At 34.8% G+C, this 24618-nt stretch overlaps 1 protein-coding gene across 8 annotated transcripts in view; it reads right to left on the bottom strand.

Moving 5' to 3' along the window:
• FER (FER tyrosine kinase) overlaps positions 1–24618 on the bottom strand; it is a 468410-nt gene that overhangs the window by 139757 nt on the left and 304035 nt on the right. For all 8 annotated transcript variants that reach the window (XM_059063150.2, XM_067031424.1, XM_067031423.1 and 5 more), the window contains 3 exons: positions 19113–19169; positions 12802–12917; positions 10240–10334 (listed from right to left, as the gene is read on the bottom strand). In XM_059063150.2, coding sequence (XP_058919133.1) covers positions 10240–10334; positions 12802–12917; positions 19113–19169 — 268 coding nt within the window. The remainder of the gene's footprint in view (positions 1–10239; positions 10335–12801; positions 12918–19112; positions 19170–24618) is intronic.

Genomic DNA, 24618 nt, shown 5'->3' with positions numbered 1-24618 from the left:
CTTGCATATAAGACACCAAGCAGTTATTAAATCTTGCTTTTAACCTACCAGTTCTCTAAATCTTCTCTCCACAGCTTCAGTCCCAGTAGAGAAAAAAGTAACTCAAACAAAAATCTTCCTGTTTACCGTAATAAGCTGTTTACTTATCTGTGCACAAGGTTGAGAAATTATGGAATGGGGATGCATGTATCTGCCCACAGGGTACTTGCATAGGCATTTTGCTTGAATTTTCATTTATATTTTCAATTCATAAAAGGATTATATATTTTGACCCACTTATAACTTGAATGACATAATAGAAAATAGAAAGAGCACAGTTTTCCCACTTGGTATTTAACTGATGTTGACAAGTCACTCTAAGCTCTCTGAACCTCATTTAGCTTATTTGTAAATGGAGATAACAATACCACCTGGTAGAGCAAATGACATAATGTTAATTAAAGTTCTTTGAGAACTGTAAAATATCATGTAAATGTAAAATATTGTTTATTATTATGCTACTTTATTAAGAATGAAAAGTAGCTGGTTATTTCCCCATCATGCCTTTTGTAAAATGAGGAAAGGACAGAAAGATGCTGTTTTGAAGTAATCTAATAGTTTGTTATGAGAGGTTTCAAATTTAAGAAAAATTTTCCTAACTAAAAACTTATAGGTTAGAGCTAAAATTTAGAAGCTATTTTAATCCAGCCACTTTAGTTTTAGATACAAGGAAAGAAAGACCCATGAAGGGTAAATACTAAAACATACAAACTAAACAGTCACAAATGGTGGTGGAAAGGGAAGAGCTAAACCAAACTTCATGCTTCCCAATTTGCTGTCATATCACTTGGCTAAAGAAATCTAGGGTTAGGATTAGAGGCAGGGGCAAGTTCAGAGGTTGGGTTAAAGTTCTGCCTGGATTATAGGAGTCATTTTAAATCATCACTTTCTTCTGTTGGTCAATTATAAAATAATAACAATAAAAATTATGACATGATGAGAATATACAAAGTGGTCATTATGGTTAAACATTCTAAGGTTATCTATATAAATATAAATTATATATACGTATACATATGTAAAGTGACTATGTGTGTTTGGTATACACATACAAAATCACAGTACGTTAGCTCTTACAGCTACTCTATTATTCTTACTTCATGGGTAAGAAAACTAAGGGAGGGAACAGAGAAGGGTTAAGTAGATTGAGCAAGATTATAGAATTTACAAGCTTCTGGCCAAAATGCCTGGCTCTTGGTCTTTTTTTTTTTTTAAAGAGCTGTACATCTTAATGTACAATTAATTCAGTGGGTTTTGACAAATTTACAGAGAGAGATGTACAACTGTCACAATACAGTTTAGAACATTTTCATCACTCCATAAAGATCTCTGTCGCCTGTATAGAGTCAATTCCCATCTAAACCCCTAGCCCCAGGGAATCACGAATCTTCCTTCTCTATCTATAGATACCTTTTCTGGGCATTTCATTTTGTATCGGACTTGGGTTCATCTATACTGTAGCATATATTATTAGCTCATGATTCTATCATTTAACAGTAATATTACTATTGTATGGATATACTATATTGTTCATTCATTCAGCAGCTGATGGACATTTGGATTCTTTCTACTTTTTGGCAATTATAAATAATGTTTCTATGATAATTGCAGTCTTTGTGCAGACACACATTTCAATTCTCTTAGGTGGATACCTAGGATCAGAACTGCTAGTTTATATGGAAAATTTATGTATAACTTTTTGAGAAACTGTGATACTTTTCCAAAGTGGCTGTATCATTTTATAATCCGTGAGCAATGTATGAAGGTTCCAGTTTTCCACATCCTCACCAACACTTATTAAAGCTCATGGTCTTCACCACTACTCTCTGTAGGCTTCCAATAACCGTGCACATATGACACTGAATGTTAGAATGGGAGGGAAGGAGGCTTCCCTGGTGTCGCAGTGGTTAAGAATCCTCCTGCCAATGCAGGGGATACGGGTTCAAGTCCTGGTCCGGGAAGATCCTACATGCCGCAGGGCAACCAAGCTCGCATGCCACAACTACTGAAGCCTGCGCGCCTAGAGCCTGTGCTTCTCAGCAAGAGAAGCCACCGCAATGCGAAGCCCGTGCACCACAATGAAGAGTAGCCCCCACTAGAGAAAGAGAGAAAGCCTGCGAGCAGCAACGAAGACCCAATGCAGTCAAAAGTAAATAAAAAAAAAAAAAAAAAAAAAGAATGGGAGGGAAGGAGGAGCTAAATGGAGTGAGGGAGACAGAGCTTAAACTTACTCAAAGACAACCAAGTCTATTTCATTTATGTTAAAAAAAATTTTTAAGACTTTTGAGAGCAGTTTTCGATTCACAAAAAAAATTGAGAGGAAGATACAGAGATTTCCCATATAATCCCTGCTCCTTACTAGACAGCTTCCTGTATTATCAAATCCCTTGCTAGAATTTGTTATATTTGTTACAACTAATGAACCTATATTGACACATCATTATCACCCAAAGTCCATAGTTTATATCGTTTCATTCTTGGTGTTGTTAAGTTCTATGTTTTGAAAAAATGTAAAATGACATGTATCTACTATTATATCATACATGGTAGCTTAAATAGCCTATAAAAATCCTCTGTGCTCTACCTATTCATACCTCCCTCTTCCATAACCCTTGGCAGCCACTGAAATTTTTTTTTTTAACTGTCTCCGTGGTTCTCCTTTTCCCAAAATGTCAGAGTTGAAATCATAAAGTACATAGCCTTTTCAGATTGGCTTCCTTCACTTAGCAATATATATTTAAGTTCCCTCTATGAATTTCCATGGCTTAATATTTTATTTCTTTCGAGTGCTGAATAATTTCCATTGTTTGGATGTACCATAGTTTGTTTATCCACTCACCTAGTGCAGAGCATCTTGGCTGCTTCCAAGTTTGGGCATTATGAATGAAGCTACTATAAACATCCTTGTGCAGGTTTTTGTGTGGATATAAGTTTTGAACTCCTTTGGGTAAATACTAAAGAATATGATTGTTGGATTGCATAGTAAAAGTATGCTTACTTTTATAAGAAACTGCCAAACTGTCTTCTACAAACAAAGAGTTTTATTTCTTCCTTCCCAATCAGTACAGCTTTTGTCCCTTTTGCCTTATTATGTTAGCTAGGACTTTGAGTAAGATGTTGAAAAGGAATGGTCAGAGGGGCATCTGTGCCTTGGTTTGTGATCTTAGTGGGAAAACTTCAAGTCTCTCACCATTAAGTATAATGTTAGCTGTAGGGTTTTTGTAGATTTTTAAAATAACAAGCTGAGCAAGTTCCTCAAGTTTTCTGAGTTTTTAAAATTTTTTTCATGAAGGGGTGTTGGATGCTGTTAAATGCTTTGTCTGCATCTATTGATATGATCACCTGATTTTTCTTTTAGCCTATTGATGTGACGGATTACATTAACAAATTCTCAAATGTTGAAACTGGCTTGCAAACCTGGGATAAATCTCTCCTATGCTTTTCATAACCATGTATTTATTACCTTTTCATCTTATAGTGGAAATATATATATATATATATATTTTTACAAGGAACCTTATGGTGTTTGCCTCATTTATCTTTATATTCTGGTATGTAAACATGTTCACTGATGAGAAAGGAAAAGATGCATAAGGCTTAAACAGCAATAAATTGAGAGAATATGAAGAGTTTCTTACCAGGCCTTACCTTGAAAATGTCAAAATTATGAGCTCATTGTTTTTGAACTTGCTATTTTGGCCCAGGTTTCATAACATTAGAATGTTAGATTATAACTGGTTCAATATTAGAGATTTTGAAGCTGTGTCTGAAGAGAAAAAAATCACTAAAGACTATTTGTTATCTTAAATTACTTTAAAAATGTTTAAAACAAAAAAACCAATCATTTATTTTTAAGTGTTATAGTGGTTTTACCATAGAAAGCTATAATGTCTTTTATATTAGTATAGCAGCTAGCATTTTGGTTTCAAACACTGGCAAAGAAATATTGTGGCAAAGGTGAAAAATACCTTAAACATATTAAAAAGTGATTTTTATTTACTTTTTCTTGCTTTATTTTTTGCTGTATTGTTCTAGAAGCTAGAATATCTAGTATAGTGTTTAAGTGGTAAATGTAGGCATATTTGTCTTATTTCTGATATAAATGAGCAAAGTATTCAGTCATTTTCCATTAAATATGATGTCACCTTAGGAGCATGTCTTTCTTAGGAGCCACTCATTGTGAGGACGTTCTCTTCTATTCCTCAACTTCAGAGAATTCTTAACAGGAATTAATGTTGGATTTTGCTAAATGATTTTTCTTCATTTATTGAAATGATTATGTAGTTTTAAATTTTATTAATATGAATTATATTGATTGATATTTGAAAGTTAAATCAGCTGGTAGCCCTAGGATAAATTCCACTTGATCATGATGTATTTTTATCTACTGTTGCATTTGCTTCATTAAAATTGTGCTCAGAATTTATATATGTAATAATGACATACAGTCTGTAGTTTTCTTTTGCTGTAATATTTTTGTCTAGTTTCAGAATCAGGTCGTGCTGACCTCAATGAGTTGAGAAGTAGTCTCTCCTTTTCAATCTTCTAAGAATTTGTGGAGAGTTGGTATATTTCTTCTTAAAACTCTAGTATAATTCACCAGTGAAGCCATACAGGTCTGGAGTTTTCTTTGAAGGATGGTTTCTTAATGACCAATTCTATAAAAGATATGGGTTTATGAAGGCTGAATGAGCTTTGGTAGTTTTTGTCTTTCAGAAAATTTGTCCATTTCATCTAAGTTGTTGAATTTCTTTATATAAAGTTAAGGAAATATTATGAATATCTTTTTTAATATCTGTAGACTCTATAATGATGTCACCTCTCTCATTCTTGATATTGGTAATTTGTGTCTTCTTTTTTCTGAAGAGTCTATGTAGAGGTTTTATCAATTTTATTAATCTCAAAGGATTCCATTGATTTCTTCTATACTTTTTTCCTTTCTTCTATATATTGTGGGTTAATTTGCACTTCTTTTTAAGGTAGAAATTGAGGTCAAAACTTTGAGGCCTTTCATCTTTTCTAATATAGGCATTTAGTGCTATATTTATTTCCCTAAGTACTGCTTAATAGGCATCATATAAATACAGAGTTTTTTTTTTTTTTCTTTCCATTTAGTTCAAAATACTTTCTAAGCTCCACTCTGACCCATTGGTTACTCAGCTATGCACTGTTTACTTTCCAAATATTTAGAGATTTTTCAGATATTGTTCTATCCTTGAGTTATATTTTATTTCTGTTGTGTTCATAGAACTTAAATTCTTATAAATTTATTGAGATTTGTTTTATGACCCAGAATATGATCTATCTTGGTAAATATTCTCTGTGTACTTGAAAAGAATGTATGTCCTGGTGATGTTGTGTAGAGTGTCCCATAAAGGTCAGTATGTCAAGTTGACTGACAGTGTTATTCACATCTTCTGTGACTTCCATAGTGAACATAGTTCTTAAAAAAATCACTTACAACAGCATCACAAAAGATCAAATACTCAGAGATAAGTTTGACAAAAGATGGGAAGTCCTGTACACTAAACTCTATAGAACCTTGATGAGGGATATTAAAGAAGACCTATCCTACTAGAAAGATATGTCATGTAGAAGGGTCAGAAGGCTCAATATTGTTAAGAAATCTATTCACCCCAAACTGATCTATAGAGTCAATGTAATCCCAATCTAAATATTAGCAAACCTTTATATGGAAACTGAAAAACTAATAATAAAATTGCTAGAGAAATGCAAAGGACTTCTAACAGCCAAAACATTTCTAAAAAAGAACAAAGTTAGACAACTAACATTACCTGATACAAGACTTAACTATAAAACTTCAGTGGTCAAGGCATTGTAGTATTGGCATTATGACAAACAAAAAGATCGACAGAAATTACAGTCCAAAAATAAAACTACACATAAATATATTTTTAAAAATGAAGGTAAAAAAAATCAGGAGAGAAAGGAGAGTCATTGGTGCTGGAACAACTGAATATCTATATGCCAAAAATATGAACTTCAAACCATTTCTTACAACCATATGATGAAAGGGACCATAGAATGAACTATAAATTCTAAATTCTAAAACTATAAAAATTGTAGAAGTAAACATAGGAGAAGACCTTTGTGACCTGGGATTCAACAAAGATTTCTTAGATATACCATCAAAAACATGACCTATAAAAGAAAAACATAATTTAAAGTTTGAAATTAAAAATTTCTGCTCTTCAAAAGACACTATTAAAAGAATGAAAAGACATGTCAACTGAGAGAGAATATTTGAAAATCATACATCTGATAAAGGACTTGTATCCAGAATATATAAAGAACCAAGACTTTATTACAAGAAAACAACCCAATTAAAAAATTGGGCACATTATTTAAATAGACACTTCAAAGAAGATATATGAATGGCAAATCAGCACATGACAAGATGCTCACATCATAGGTCAGTTGGGAAAGACAATGAAAACCACAATAAGACACTACTGCATAAAATTATAATATCTAAAGACTGACCACACCAAGTGTTGATGAAGATGTAGAGAAACTACAGTTGGGAATGTCAACTAGTATAATCACTTTAAAATTTATTTGGCAATTCCTTAAAAATTTAAACATGTACATTCTATCTAATTCATTTATTCCACTCCCAGGTATTTTCCTTAGAGAAATGAAAGCATATGCCCATACAAAGACTTATACATGGATGTTCACAACAGCTTACTTGGCAGTAGCCCCAAATAGGAAACAACCCAAAACTCTATCAACAGTTGATAACAACGGTGATATATTCATATGATGCTATTCTACTCAGCAATAAAAATGAATGAACTTCCAATAAACATTACAACATGGATGGATCTCAAAATTATGCTGAATGAAACAAACTAGACCCAAAAAAGAACAGTACAGACTATATGATTCCATTTATATAAAATTCTAAGAAACACAAACTAATATATAGTGACAGAAAGCAGATCAGTGGTTGAGTGGGACAGGGGTTGAGAGGGGGAGGAGGAAGGGACTAAAAAGAGGCATGGGGGGCTTCCCTGGTGGCGCAGTGGTTGAGAGTCCGCCTGACGATGCAGGGGACACGGGTTCGTGCCCCGGTCCGGGAAGATCCCACATGCCGCGGAGCGGCTGGGCCCGTGAGCCATGGCCTCTGAGCCTGCGCATCCGGAGCCTGTGCTCCGCAACGGGAGAGGCCACAACAGTGAGAGGCCCGCGTACCAAAATAAATAAATAAATAAATAAATAAAAGAGGCATGGGGAAAATCTGGGGGTGATAGATGTGTTCATTACTTTGATTGTGGTGATGGTTTCACAAGTGTATACATATGTCAATACAATAAAGTGTACATACATAATGTATATGTCAATTACATATCAATAAATCTGTTTTCAAAAAGATTGACACATTATGATTATTAAATATTAGATTTTTGACAGACATTCTCTCAAAATTGAATTAAGTCCAACACTTCAAGGCAAAAAACTGACAGTTTTTGTTACCAGGGGAAAAAAATCCAAGCTTTGCAATGAAAGTTAAAATTTTGGAAAACACATTTGCTATAAAGAAATTGATACTTCCTATTACTTTTCCAGTGAGATTAGTGATGACATTAATGAATGTGGTCTTTTGATACTGTATAATGAATTACTTCACTGTTTGGAAGATCTATATAACCTGGTCACTTGATATTTTCCAAATGAGAAATGACAAAGCATGATGCTACAAAAATCATGCATTCATCTTATAAGATTGACCAATGGAATTAATGTAACAGAGTACGCAAAGTTCAATGTGGTTTCAGATCCCACACTGCAACTAACCTCCAAGAAAATTTAGCAAAGTCCACTGTGGTAGCCAGAATTTGAAGATGGCCTCCCAGTAATGTCCCACCCTAATCCCTGGAACATGATTAGATATCAATCCCATAATTATGTTTTGTCATATTGCACAGTTGCCCTAAAGATAGGCAGATTAGCCAGGTGAGCCTGATCTAATCACAAGACATTTCAAAAAAAGTGGAGGGTATCCTCCCAGCTTTTTTGAAAAACAAAACAGAACAAAATGAAAAACAGAAGGAGAAGTTAGGGAAATTCAAAGGACTTGAAAGATGTGATACACTGGGTCTGAAGATCAAAGAATGTAGGAAACCTTAAGAAGCTGGGAGATGTCCTTGGCTCACAGCAAGAAAAGAAAGGGAACCTTAGGCCATTTCTCAACTGCAAGAAATGAGACTCTGCCACCAACCGGAAGGAGTTTGGAAATGGATTCTTCCCCAGTGCCTCCAGCAAAGAACTCAGCTTGATGTACTGATTTTTGGCTTTGTGAGACCCTAAGCAGAGAAACCCAGTAAAGCCTGCCTGGTCTTCTAACCTACACAACTGTGAGGTAATAAATGGATATTGTTTAAAGCTGCCACATTATGATCATTTGTTGTGCAGCAATAGAAAGCTAATACATTAACCATAAATCGAAATGCACATAAACTCAGATCCAACTCAAGCACTGTTTAAAAAAGAAAACAAAACCCAAATAATAGAAATGGAAACAACCAAAGTATCCATAAATAGATGATCGATTTAAATTATAGAAAGCCATATAATAGAATATTCTGTAGCCATTATAAAGAAAAGGTAGAACTATATGGATGAATATGAAACAATGAAACCATGTTATATTAATAATAGAAAAAAAGATCAGCAATGTTAAGATTTTGAATAATTAAAACATTTGCATAAAATCATGGAATCTATAGTAAATATTTTCCCGGGGGAAAATAAAAACACAAAAAAATTAATAGCAATTAGCTTTGGGGTAATTAGATTGTTGAGTAGGACGTTTTCTAATGAAGTTTATTATTCTTAATCATTAAAAAAATATATCAATAAAGGTTACTATTTAGTGCCCAGATGAACACTTTCCTGGCTCTCTTCCAAAGCTATCTTTTGCTTTATGCAATTTGGACCTGCCATCAGGAATTTGTTACCGTGCTCCTTTAATCAGTCATAGTAACACCAAAATGACTTTTCCTCATTAAGTCTGCCCTACCTCTCAAATCTAAGTTTCTCAGTGACATCCCTTATTAACTGGGGGCATCATTTGCATTATGTGAATGTTTTATGTATTTATAATACTTAAACATCCCATTTTAATTAAAATCATAGGCTATTCAATTGTTTTAAAAATTTTGTATGAAAATCGTATGAAAGCTACTTTAAGATATAAATTGTAAATAATGTAAACCATGCACATATATATTGCCATTTTGAGGATGAAAATGATTATGATCTAGGAATCCTGCAGTTATATGGTAATAAAGAAATATCCCAATAGCAATCAAACCAGCATGGTAAGGTTGGACCAATTTATCCTTTAATAATGAAAGAATTATGTGAAAAGTTTTTAATGGGCAATCTGCAATATCAGGTTTATGTGATGTATATTAAAGTTAGAAAAATGTTTTATATTCCTTTATGTTTCTTCTTGTAGGATGAATAAATAGTTAAGGTAACAAAGCAAATCCTTTCAGTTATTAAATACTGTATTTATAAATCTTATCAAGATCATATTTTACCTCTGATTATATTTTCTACAACAGAAAGATGTACAATAAAAATAAAGATAGCACGATATCAGTTTGATGTTATCCTTGTTTGTTGGCAAAAGTAGTTAACCAAAATACCTGGAGGTGTTAAAAGTCACCAGAAAGAAATAAAAGGACAAATTCCTAGAGAGATTACCTTTTTTTTGTCCACATATCAAACAAGTTCGTAGTTTGTGACCCAACACATTATGATATTATTATATACAACTAAACAAAAGGATGTATGGTAATGTACTTATAAAATGATATAAAATGAACGAAATATAAGACAGTACTATCATTATTATAAAGTAAACCTAAGTAGACTATTTATCTAAATAGCCTTTCTCACAGAAAGATTATATATAACTAATTTCCATGTGTAACTGCAATGTAATAATATATCTTCTCTTCAAAAGGTTGGCTGACACTTCCTAGAAAATGGCAAGTATTATAGACTATAAAAATATCAAGTATGTGTACAAGCTCTTCGTCATCAGGAAAATGTTAAACAAAATCCTTGGAAACTTTACAAGGAGAAATCAAAGAGACTGAACATATAAAAGCAATAAAACACGACATTAAAATGTCATTGAGGAAAACTCTAAAATCATATTACCTGGAACCAGTTCCATAATTATGTAGATAGGCTGTCTTTGTGTGCAAACTCCTATAAGTTTGACAATATTGGGATGATCATATTGCTTGAGAATTCTGGATAAGAGAAGTATAAGAATAGTTACCATTTAAGTTGTAAGCATTAATTTATGATCATGAGTAGTGTGCACAAGTAGAATGCACTTTAATCAACACAATTTTTTAAACTTTAGTACGAACCCAAATTATGATAAATGGATGTATATGTCTTGACAAATCTTGGCAAAGTATAGATATAAATGAGTCAGTTTTTATTCAATTAAATATTCATTTAAAAATTATCTACTCTGAATAGCTAATAACCATGCTAAACAGGAATAACTTACTTAGTCCAAAATATGCAGAACTCCCTTCAAACAATCTGGTTATCTAACCTCACAAAAGCTGGAAAGTATTAGTGGACCAAAAACTGTAAGCTGTTAGGGCAGGATCTTTTTGTTTTGTTTTATTTTATGTATATACTTCATTTAAAACAAATAAAAATAGAATGATTCATATTGGTAAATGCTATAGAGTAATCACTTCATATTTAGATTTCATAATACATATTTCTTGCTGATCATGATCAACTTCAAAATAGTAAAAACTCAAAAAGTTTTGAGAAACCTGGCAGAAGGTTAAACAATGAGTAATGTAAGACTTAAGCTGAGGCAGAGAAGTTTTAGTTTGGATAAAGACAGAATTTCAGAGAGCTATAAAAGTAGCATAGACTCATCTATAGGACCCCAAGCATGAGTTAAAAATAGATTAGATTCCCTCAGAGGCCTGTCTACCCTGATGATTTCTGTTACCAAATGATGATATTCCATATTATCCTATTGACATAGTTATAAATTCACTCATATTTGAAAAAACAGTTTCCTTTCTAGGAGAATGAAAAAAAATAACTTCATTTGGAGAAAGATAAAACAGTTTATACGTGTGCTGTACATGTACAACTAAAGCAGAGATAGTTCTAAGAAAAATGTTATCGATTGAAAATATATAAATTTAATAAATGAAAAAGTACACTGGGAAGAATTCTAGAGATAAAGAAAATGTTCTGTCAATAACTGAGTTTGCAGTTTCTATGAGGAATTAGAAAGGAAGTTTTAGAATGATTGACTGTAATCCAAAATGTCATTTCTTAGGTTGAAAACTGCTTAATAAAGAAATACCACAAAACAGCCAGGATGAATCCAAATAACATTAAATAGCTAAATACATAGCTTTATTATCTGTTAAAGAATACGAGTTTGTGTGGATGTAATTGTCATTTTTAACATAAAATTTCAGTCTCACTTTAGAAGAAATTAAACTCTATCTTTCAGTAAAACATTCACAAATTAGAAAGCAAGATACCTTAAGATACCTATGAATAACTAAAACAATGAGGCTATAAGTTTCAGTTGTGATAGTATACCTTTAAATTCATCATAGGATATTTTTTCTGAATTGCTAATAATATACATGAAAAAGGTTCGCAACTTTATTCCATAGATAATATTTAACAAATACACCCAACTAGTTTAATCCATTGCTATAAATATCCATTTTTAGATGATGGAGAAATGACATCAAGATGCTCTGTGCCATGGGATTTAGTTCTTTTGTTGCCATGTCCTCTGTTCTCCCATGGCAGTTTACAAAAACTTCAATTTTATATACAATGCCATGATGGAGACAACACACACACACACACACACACACACACACACACACACACACACACAAACACACACAGAACTTTCACTCCTTCCCTTTATACCACCAATCTATGGATCTATATATCCTCCTTCTCCTTCTCTCCCTCCCAACTATCCACCTACTCATCCATCCATCCATCTCCCATTCATATGTCTATTCTCATTCTATCCAAAGCCCCTTTCCATTTGTTTTGTGTTTTGTTGTATGTATTAGATTTTACCACTAACAGAAGAGTTTAAACTATTTGTAACATAGGGCTGGCAGGTTGGAACATTAAATTCTAGCTAAAACAGAAAAAAGAGAAGAAAATCATCCTAAAAGATCATTTAGAAAAGAAACAATGCAATGAGCTGAAGAAGAAAGTTGAGATTCTCAGAAAATAAAGCTAACAGCTGGGAATAAAGAATCAAGCAATAATATCTAAGGAGGGTAGGAAAGATGTAATTATATACCTAAATATGTCTAAATTATGGATTTTATATATAGCATACAGTAATATTCTTAGTATAAGGACAATCACAACACTACATATATGCATATGTGTATATGCATGTGTGATAAAAGCAAAAAATACTGCAATGTTTTTCAAGGACTCAAAGAATACCCACTGTTCTCAAAAGCATCTGATTCTTTTGACTGTGATTGCCTAACTGACCTGCAGTCTAACTCAAACACACAGAAACTTTTTGTTTTCACATTGTATAAGTGCCTACTTTTGAGGGCCCTGAAAGTGCTTACTTCTAATTCATCACATATTTAAGATATCTTCAAACTTACATTTTAATGAATCACTTACTTATATTATAAATACATATTTACGTTACTTTAGAGAACTTACTTGGCTTCTTGTAAAAATTTTATTTTCAGTTCCTGAGGAAGATCTTCTTTACATGTTTTAACAGCAACAGCAGTTTTATCCTTTAATATGCCCTTAAATACTTCACCAAAATTTCCCTGAAAATACAAATATATTTATTGTTTAGAGTGTAAGACAGCCACGTAAACCTTTTCAAAATACAAGGAAAGCATGTAACGACGAGTTTTGAGTTCATCAAAGTACTCTGTTAGCTTTATTCAGAGTTTTAAGTGGAAATAAAGACTGTGAATGTTGCTCTTACTAATTAACTTTAAATACGCTACCCAATACATCAACCATTTGGGGGACAGAGGCTTGTGGAGAATTGAAAAGAAAATGGGAAAAAACTGAAATAGAATAAAAGGTAAAACTAATGCTGTCAAAAGTACCTAAGTTTCACTCCATCCAGTTCTCTTCACCCCCTTAGCTCTAAGTTTTATTAGGTTGGCGTTTAAAAATAAAGCCAAGTTTGTGACCACCTAGAGCGGTGGGATAGGGAGGGTGGGAGGGAGACACAAGAGGGAGGGGATATGGGGATATACGTATATGTATAGCTGACTCACTTTGTTATACAGCAGAAACTAACACACCATTGTAAAGCGATTATACTCCAATACAGATGTTAAAACAAACAAACAAATAAATAAAGCAAGCCAAGATTCTGTGAGGTTACTGGTGGTATTGAGCCACACAGCCAGATGTCACTTGGAGAAGAGTGTGAGAGAGTAAGACACTAGATGAGAGGCAACAGAACCAAGGCAGATGAAGGACTGTCAGCAGCCACTGCTGCAGGCTGTCAGTCTCTGAAAGATACCAAGGAAAACGAGGTGCTTGCCCAAATGCCATTGTCACCCATGATGAGTTCATTTCTATCAAATGTCTGAACTCCTAGCCTTACTCTATGGCTAGAACATATTTTGATTTAAAATGCCTTATTTCCAATTTGAAGTCACTTTTATTATATTTATGAAACAAAAGAATACAGAGAAGATCTATAAAGCTAATACAACAGCTATTTTGGAGTATTCTCTTCAAGTCTTTGTATGTATGCATATGTATTTTTTACATAGCTATAATTATAATGTGCAAGCACTGTATTATAATTAGCTTTAATGCTGTCACTGTTGAGCAACAAGTAACTAAACTAGAGGTCTGATAATCAGTTTGAGTTCTAAGTTCAGTGTAACTCTTAACCTATGATTCAAGGTGTATAAATTTTACATGTTACTAATCATTTAAATTTACTAAAATAGGTATTTTAATAAATTATTTATTAAAGAATTACCATTTGCTTAATTTAATTAACACTTATTGTACTTAATATTTTAAGAATACTTGAATATTTAAGTAATGAATAGTATTATTAAATCTAATATTCAACTCTTAAAGATTCATTCAGAATGATGATTGATCACCCTTACATGAAAAGTAAACATACAATAACTTCAACACAGTGCACATTCATCACAAACTAGAAAAAGAGAAATTTGAGCTTTATATCCTTCCCTGTTATTCAAGGTTTGTTTCCTTCCCACAATTATCACATCATTTAGAGCTGAGAGAAGGTATTAGTACACACAATTACTGCTGGGCCTCTATTTATCTGAATGATTCTGAAGCACTTAAAATTCACCTTGTCTGAAACTTAACATTTTATTCACTAGAAGACATTTCCTGACTAAATTACCTTTTCATTTACTAGGGCCATTACTCTCTACAAGCATTCAGATTCTTCCTGTGGAACACTTTTGCCTTCCTCCTAGCACCTCAGACAGCCTACCCTGATTCAAGATCTCATTTTTCTCACCTGAACTGATCTCATCCTTAGTCCCTTACCCTCTTCGGCCCCTTAATCTCTCCAACACACAACTTGGATTATACCACTGCCTTATTATTATCTATCTTTCCATTACCATTCCTTTCTCAGCCTCTGTCTAGCCATCTTAGCCTCTGACTGCTACATGTGTCCTAAATTCAAATACTTAGTGATCCCAAAAGATGTGCCATGCCTTCTATACATCTTCCCCTCACCTCCAATCAGAGAACATGCTAACTAATCTTTAAATTCATTTCTATGCCACCTCCTTCATGAAGACTTTCTTGATCTTCCCAAAATTATACATCTTGTTCCTGAAGACTTATCATCCCATTGCTCCTTTGTACCATTCTAATGGTTTCTGTCCTATATAACTGTTCTTGGCACATACAAGGCATGTGAAAATTGTAAACATTCATTTAACAATCATTACTCAGAAGACTTCAATTCTGTTAATGGTGGTCAAGGGAGGAATCTCCAAACACTGCATAAAAGACTGCTTCACAGACCACCTCTTCTCCATCCAAAGAGGTCAGGAAAAAGCCTACGACAGCCATTGCTCCCTATCATGTAACAGGCACAGCTTCATCTCTGCTACTGGCTTTAAGTCCATGGGGCTAAATTTCATTATGTCTCTTGTGTATGTTTTTGTTGGTCCTCACAGAAGATCCTGGTGGTCCTCATTTCCCCCCTCTCTAATTCTTATTAGGTTCTGCAGACTCCTCGTCAACCTGTTATCTCCAACTATTTCCCTTCTGTCCCCAACCTCCAGTTGCCTTCTGGAACTTGTGGTCCATCATAAAAATTTTATCTCCATCTATTCTTTGGTCCTTGTCTTCATCTTCTTGTTCTAACAGAAACCTGGCTCTCACTTGAGAACACTCAAATGGTGGGTGAGCTTCCTGTGCCTTCTAAAACTGTGATGACCCCACCCGCACCCCCAACACACACACCATGCTTCTCCCACCACCTGAGAGATGGAATACAGGATTCATCAAGCTCCTTGTCACTGCTTTCAAAACAGTTGCCCTTCTGCTTTCCTAAAAACCCCTAGCTTTGAAACTTTATTATTTGATTATATACCCACTACCCCTTACTGTTGCTAGCGGCTATTGAATTTGAAAATATTTTCCCTCATTTGTTGACAATTTGAGCTCCTGGATCACTGTACCTGGTGTTACTCTTGTCTTAAAACTTGGAAATTTCAATAGACGCTTAAGGATCCTTCCAACACTTTCAAACTCTGTTACGTGACCATCTCTCTTCCAATGATCCGTGTTCCAACCTATTTTCTATGATCATACCTTAAACTTTGCCATCACCAATAATGCAACTTCTCTGTAATACCTACGTCATTCATCCCATCTTCTGGCTGGCTTCTATTTTTCTAGCTTACTTCCTCTAGTATTTGGACTCAAAATCCTTTGACCCTATAGGAACCTCCAAATCTTTAGACCCTATTACTTTTTATTGTCCATAACCCCCTAACAGCCTCGCTTTCTTCCTTATTCAGCTTAAATTCCATGCTCAATAATTATAACAACTGTTTACTATATACTCTCAACTTCTCTATTCCTTTTCATCTGTAGAACTCCCTCATCAAAACCACAACCCAGATTAAATGCAACACGGCCTACTCTGTTCCTATGCAGCTAAATGTGGCTGGAGAAAATCCACAATGATGTTGACTAGTTTCACTTTAAATTCATGAACACAAACCTCTAGGGGGGCCTTAATACTGCTCAATAATTATATTACAATTTCCTAGACCATTCACACTCTCATTCTTCTAATTAACTATTCCCCCCCTTTTACTCTCCTCTTAAAGCTCCTATACCTTCCCCACACCCTCATTCTTAGTTAATAATCTTGCTTAATTTATTGAGAAAATTGAAGCAATATAAAGAGAACTTCCAGACTCTCAGTCTCACATTTACCCTCCTACCAATCTTAATTGCTGTTATAAAAAATGAACTACTGTGCTTCTATTAAAGTCAATCCTCCATTGTAAATTAAATTCCATCCCCTCTTACCTACTTGATATTATTTCAGCAATTCTCATCTCCTTCCAAAATCTTCAATTTTTCACTACATATTGCCAACTGCAAACCAGAATGCTGCTTCTCTCAGATTAACCAGCAACACACAAATCATTTCTTCTGAAACTACCACCACACGTAGTTTGCTACATGAAGTAGCAAAACTTCAAAGAGTTACATCCTTGCTATCTCTAATTCCTCTCCTCCCATTCTCCCTTAAAATATATTTCAGTTTGGCTTTCATGTAAAGCATTCTAAAGAAAGTACTCAGCCAAGTCACTAGGGATCTCTTCACTGTTAAAGTCAACAGTTCTCAGTCATCATCTCATTTGACCTCTCAGCAGCACTTGCCACCACTGATCACTCTCTCCTCCTTCATATACTTTCTTCTCTTGGCTTCTAAGGCATCCTATCTCCTGGTTTCCTGCCTTCCAGGAGATTGCTCTTTCTCAACCTCAATCATCTTGCTTCTCATCTCTCCAGCCTCTTGATTTTGACATGACCAGGGCTCAATCTCTCTCTTCTCTTCTCTATCTAGGCTCACTCCATTGCTGAACTCATCTAAATAAACCAACAAATAAGTAAGTGACAACCACCAAATTTGTACTTTTGATCCACACCTCTTTTCCAAACTCCAGACTTAATGCCCAACCATTTTCCCAACATCTCCACTTAGAAGTCTAACAGACAAACCTTAATATTTACATCCCAAACTCCTAATCTCGTTCCCCCCAAACCTGCTACACCTATGCCAACTGCCCTCTTTGTCTCATGTATTTTCATTCAGTATACTATAAATATTCAGAATAGGTAATGAAAATATTAAATGACATTTTTCAACTCAAATATATTTGCTGAAATTAAGCTATACAGTGTCTCTAAAGTTGAAGTGTTTTATTAAAAATGATAAAATTTATTAAAGCTATCATGTTACTGCCTTGTCATTGAAAACAATTATTCTTTGAAATAACCTTACTGAGGACCTAAAGCCTAAAATTCCTCCTAATATGTGAAATACCATGTATCACATATTAAACAAAGATAACTGAAACATTTCTCTTTAACTAAAAGTATTTTTTCCTTAGAACTGAAAAATCTGCTCTTCTTAATGCACTATTTTCAGTAACTGGTTTAATTTTATAACTTATTATTTAATTGTATTTTCATGGAAATTAATTTACTTTCTTTGTAATAATTTTTAGCCCAATCACTGCTACTGAGTTACCTAAAGTAATGAAAAACAAGAAATATTTCCTTAAGAATTACGGCCACATCAGAGAGGAAATAAACACACCAGCTACTGCTTGTAGCTTGAAATTCTTTAGAATTTACTTACTAAATAAGTATTAGCAGTCAATAGAAACTGTTTTCCAATAGCAATTTAATGCTTCTATTTGGAAAAGATATTTTAAAATATTAAGAATCCTGCAAAGTAGATTGTTTCAACAGGGATTTACTTTCTCAAGACACATCAGGACTAAAAATTAGAGGAAATTTGTCAATTCATCAAGTTTACATTTAAATCAAAAAATGTAATGAATAATCATTTATTTCTTTACTTGAAACACTGAGCCTTAAATTCTAGTACTGATCACTCAGAAATGTATGAGTGATCATTTTCCCTAGCTATCTGGATTTTATACTATTTTTTACATTGCATTATGAACCTCAACTCAATTAAAACATCACTAATTAAGTCATCGACAAAGAAGTTAATATTTATCTATTGGAACTCAGTTAGAAACAAATAACAAATTTTCAAATAGCCCATTTGATTATTAAATGTCTGCCATCATTATTAATTATAATATACCTTCATATGGCCAATGAGTTGGAAGAAACTCCCAACCAGGTTGGAAGAAAGAGACTTTCATCATATATAGCTGCCTCCTCTGACCACTAACAGAGCTAGCTACAAAATGGATATATTGAAACATGTGCCTTGTCCACATAATTTTCAGATTGAAATAACATGTCCCATGTTGTCACATACTGTAATTCTATATACAATTCTGAAATCCCAAAGAGCAGAATTGCATTTTCTCTGAACTATCATGTATAACCAGAAACAAACAGAATAAGACTATTAAGTATATAAACTTTTATTATATCACAGTTTCTTTGCAAATCTCAGCTCACTAGTTTTGGCTTTACTACACTGCAATAAAATTTTTGTGGCTTTTAGTTCTTTCAGAGGAAAATATACAAAATAATATTCTTAAAAGTCAAGATAATTCTTAAACTTTTCAGAGATTTTCACACTTCTATTTCAGTGAACATCACAGTATTTGTAACAGATATGGTACTGTGTTCTTCTAGGTTCATGGGGGCATGTGCCTTGCTGTGTGTTGGAATATAAGAAAGGCTTTGAAGAAAATGAACCTGTAGAGTTCACAATCACTATCAAGATTTGGTTTTACAGCTCAGTGATTACATACCTTGCCCAGTAATTCTCCCAATGTGACATCTTCATGATTGAGAACCCACTTCTTATCCTGTGGCAAAGAAAAAGAACAGTTTTTTATAGCCCAAGCAAGAATGCAGTTCCTGTAAGATGCATTTGAGGTAGTGGCAAATAGACCTAAGGGATATTGCATTCAGACCATTCAATAATCAGCACACTAAGAAGTTGTAACTTCAAGAGGTTATAAAACAGATTTAAGAAATGTTACCACACAATAGAACTTTAAGCTCTACATTATAGCAAACTTCTATCAGAATTCTCAGCCTTCAAAATGATAGTATCCTTGTAACTAGAACACAGCATGCACTCTCCTCCCACCATAAAGCTTAGGCTATGCTATTATTTGTCATTTCAAAAACGTGGTGTTGGGCTTCCCTGGTGGCGCAGTGGTTGGGAGTCTGCCTGCCAATGCAGGGGATGCGGGTTCATGCCCCGGTCCGACAGGATCCCAATGCCGCGTAGCGCCTGGGCCCATGGGCCAGGGCCACTGAGACTGCGCGTCTGGAGCCTGTGCTCCGCAACGGGAGAGGCCACAACAGTGAGAGGCCTGCATACCGCAAAAAAAAAAACCCAAACAAACAAACGTTGTGTCATAAGTACATGAGGGAATCTCATTTTGCAATGTAAAATTTTCAGTCCTCACTTGATCATACAGAATTATTTTATACCCAAACTACATTACTAAGAGATAATTTTTCCACAACTGGTCATGAATTATAGCTGTCTATTACACTGCATATAGTCCCACATCTTTCCCAAGTAATTTCCTGTAGTATAATAAAGCAACAAACATCAAATACAGTATCATCAAGGTACACAAAATCAGTGATGCAAACATGCCATTATAAAAGAACATCCCATTATGTGATCTCAAGAGCTAATCAGTACTTAGGGAATATTTTATCATCTAAAAAGTCTCAGCTATGAGAGCACACAATACTGTAATGTTAGAAAGACATATTAGATTTTTTTTTTTTTTTTAAAGAAGTATGGGGCTTCCCTGGTGGCACAGTGGTTGAGAATCCGCCTGCCGATGCAGGGGACACGGGTCTGTGCCCCGGTCCGGGAAGAGCCCACATGCCGCGGAGCCAGCTGGGCCTGTGAACCATGGCCGCTGAGCCCGCGTCCAGAGCCTGTGCTCCGCAATGGGAGAGGCCACAACAGTGAGAGGCCCGCGTACCACCAAAAAAAAAAAAAAAGAAGAAGAAGTAAGGAAAAATGAATGAAGTGGAGTGGGAGGAGCAAGGAGAGAAGGAAAAATGAGGGAGGGGATGGAGCAAAGAGAGAAAGAAGAAAAGAAAATCCTGGAATGATATATTTTATTCTTGATTTCTAAAAAATTTAATGTTAAAGTATAGTATTCCCCCTTTACACAGACTGAAATATAATTATGAGCTATAGAATGAATTGTAACAAGTAATCAAACACCTTGAAGTAAGAATCCACCCTAACTATGGCTTAAAAATGTCCTGGACAGCCATCTGAAGTACTTTACCTTCTGAAACACCATGTGACAATCACTCAACCACCACCCTCTGATTGTTCAACAAAGGGAACAGCAATGATTTTAAAAAACAGTTTACATGTATAATCTTTAGGGTTTAGAATAGCCTCCCCAAGACGTGCTACTTTAGCATGTGGATTATTTGAGCGAAAGGCAATTGAGACCCTGTGGCCTCAAGGCAAATCTTTACTTCTCCCTTAAAGAATTTAAATTGGGGGCCTTAGCCATAATAAGAGCTATTATCAGAAATAAGTTTTTATGACCTATCTGTATGACAGGGTAAATATCCAATTACTAAACATCTGCTCTTCCTATTTGTGAATTACCCTCCTTCTCTCTGAAGCCTCACGGCCCTATACCATCCCTTAGCTCAGGATGGCATATATACCTCATTTTACGTTTCTAACTCAACTTCTCATGCCTGTGGGGGTTCCTGTATGTACAAAATTAGATCCGATATTATCTTGTTAATATGTCTCATGTCAATTTAATTCTTAGACCAGCCAAAAGAACCTAGAAGGGTAGAGGAAGTTTTCTTTCTCCATGACAAGTCTTTCAACCTAAATAAAAAGCCAGAACTATAAAGGTCTTGAAAAAAAATATAGCAGAATATCTTCATTACCAAGTATGTAAAGAAAGATTTCTTAGACAGGACACAAAAAGCACATAAAAGAAACAACGGGAATTCATCAAAATTAAAAACACTTGTTCTTCCAAAGGCTCTTTTGAAAAAACGAAAAGTCCAACTACAATCTGGGAGAACATTTTTGCAATACGTATATTTGACAAATAATTTGTATGTAAAACATATAGAGAATGCATACCTCAAAAACAATGTGACAAACAACCCAATTTTAAGAAACTAGGTAGAATACTTAACAAAAGAGGATGGACAAATAGACAATAAGTACATCAAGAGATGTTTAACATCACTAGTCAATGACACACAAATACAAACCATAATAAGATGACACTTCATACCATTAGAATGAAGTGCCAAAAACAGAAATATAGATCAATGGAACAGGATAGAAAGCCCAGAGATAAACCCACACACATATGCTCACCTTTTCTTTGTTAAAGGAGGCAAGAATATACAGTGGAGAAAAGACAGCCTCTTCAATAAGTGGTGCTGGGAAAACTGGACAGCTACACATAAAAGAATGAAATTAGAACACTCCCTAACACCATACACAAAAATAAACTCAAAATGGTTTAAAGACCTAAATGTAAGGCCAGACACTATCAAACTCTTAGAGGAAAACATAGGCAGAGCACTCTGACATAAATCATAGCAAGATCCTTTTTGACCCACCTCCTAGAGAAATGGAAATAAAAACAAAAATAAACAAATGGGACCTAATGAACTTCAAAGATTTTGCAGAGCAAACTATAAACAAGACAAAAAGACAACCTTCAGAATGGGAGAAAATATTTGCAAACAAATCAATGGACAAAGGATTAATCTCCAAAATATACAAGCAGCTCATACAGCTCAATATTAAAAAAACAAACAACCCAATCCAAAAATGGGCAGAAGACCTAAACAGACATTTCTCCAAAGAAGATATACAGATTGCCAACAAACACATGAAAGAATGCTCAACATCAGTAATCATTAGAGAAATGCAAATCAAAACTACAAAGAGGTATCACCTCAAACCAGTCAGAATGGCCATCATCAAAAAAATCTACAAACAATAAATGCTGGAGAGGGTATGGAGAAAAGGAAACCCTCTTGCACTGTTGGTGGGAATGTAAATTGATACAGCCACTATGGAGAGCAGTATGGAGGTTCCTTAAAAAACTACAAATAGAACTACCATATGACCCTGCAATCCCACTACTGGGCATATACGCTGAGAAAACCATAATTCAAAAAGACTCATGTACCAAAATGTTCATTGCAGCTCTATTTACAATAGCCAGGACATGGAAGCAACCTAAGTGTCCATCAACAGATGAATGGATAAAGAAGATGTGGCACATAAATACAATGGAATATTACTCAGCCAGAAAAAGAAACGAAATTGAGTTATTTGTAGTGAGGTGGATGGACCTGGAGTCTGTCATACAGAGTGAAGTAAGTCAGAAAGAGAAAAACAAATACTGTATGCTAACACATATATAGGGAATCTAAGAAAAAAAAAAAAAGGTCATGAAGAACCTAGGGGTAAGATGGGAATAAAGACACAGACCTACTAGAGCATGGACTTGAGGATATGGGGAGGGGGAAGGGTAAGCTGGGACGAAGTGAGAGAGTGGCATGGACATATATACACTACCAAACGTAAGTGGGAAGTAGCCACATAGCACAGGGAGATCAGCTAGGTGGTTTGTGACCACCTAGATGGGTGGGATAGAGAGGGTGGGAGGGAGGGAGACACAAGAAGGAAGCGATATAGAAACATATGTATATGTATAACTGATTCGCTTTGTTATAAAGCAGAAACTAACACACCATTGTAAAGCAATTATACTCCAATAAAGATGTTAAAAAAAAAAAAGAATGAAGTGCCTTCTATTTACAATAGCCAAGACATGGAAACAAACTAAATGCCCATGGACAGATGAATGGATAAAGAAGATGTACTATATATATACAATGCAATATTACTCAGCCATAAAAGGAATGAAATAATTCCTTTTGCAGCAACATGGATAAACCTAGAGATTATCATACTAAGTGAAGTAAGTCAGACAGGGCAAGACAAATATCATATGATATCACTTATATATGGAATCTAAAAAAAAAATGATACAAATGAACTTTACAAAACAGAAAGAGACTCACAGACAGAGAACAAACTAATGGTTACCAAAAGGGAAAGGGGGTGGGGAAGGATAAATTAGGAGTTTGGAATTAGCAGACACAAATTACTATATATAAAATAGATGGGGCTTCCCTGGTGGCACAGTGGTTAAGAATCCACTTGCCAATGCAGGGGACACGGGTTCGAGCCCAGCTCCAGGAAGATCCCACATGCTGTGGAGCAACTAAGCCCATGTGCCACAACCACTGAGCCTGAGCTACAGAGCCCGTGCGCCACAACTCCTGAAGCCCAGGCGCCTAGAGCCTGTGCTCTGCAACAAGAGAAGCCACCGTAACGAGAAGCCTGCACACCGCAAGGAAGAGTAGTCCCCGCTCCCCTCAACTAGAGAAAGCCCACGCACAGCAACAAAGACCCAACGCAGCCAAAAATAAATTAATTAATAAATTAAATAAATAAAATAGATTAAAAAAAATTCCTAGTGTGTAGCACAGGGAACTATATTCAGTATCTTGTGAAAAAAAAAAAAAAAACCAAATACTATAATGGAAAAGAATCTGTAAAAGATTATATATATATATATATATATATATATATATATACACACACACACACACATATATATGCTGAATAACTTTGCTGTATACAAGAAACTAACACTGTAAATCAACTATATTTCAATTTAAAAAAAAGTGCCTTGAAGAGCCTGTGTCTGGGATGTCTCTCAGATCTTTTATGCTAGTTTACAGTTGGTGACAGGATGAGATATTGAAAGGACCCCTAACTCTTGTAACTTAAATAACGACTATGGTGTTACCTGGGGGAAAGATGAGGGGTGCTATTGTCAGAGTAGAGGTGTAAGGGGAGAAATGGGGTATTAAATGGGATGTGGAATGCTTACTACTGCCAGAATGGCTAGGGGTCACTCCTGATTTGAAGTCACAAAAATAACCTTTCCACTGATTAGTCCGGGAGAAGACAAGGTTGGGAAGAGTACTAACTGCATAACCAAAACCCCTAAAATTGAAGAGGAGTCAGTTAAGAATAAGGCTGCTCTTAATCTGTTTTAGCTAAAATGAAGATCACAGAGAAGGAGCCTAGAGCCTCAGAATTTAGATTTGTGACTCCATCTGTAAGAGGGAGGGACAAAATACCCAAAGGAGATTCAGTGGCAATTTGATAACTGCAATTTTGTAGAAATGTGG

The sequence above is a fragment of the Kogia breviceps genome, chromosome 4 (assembly GCF_026419965.1).
Source record: "Kogia breviceps isolate mKogBre1 chromosome 4, mKogBre1 haplotype 1, whole genome shotgun sequence".
NCBI lineage: Eukaryota > Metazoa > Chordata > Mammalia > Artiodactyla > Physeteridae > Kogia > Kogia breviceps.
Note: the sequence above shows the minus strand (reverse complement) of the source record. Positions and strands in the feature narration are given on the sequence as shown.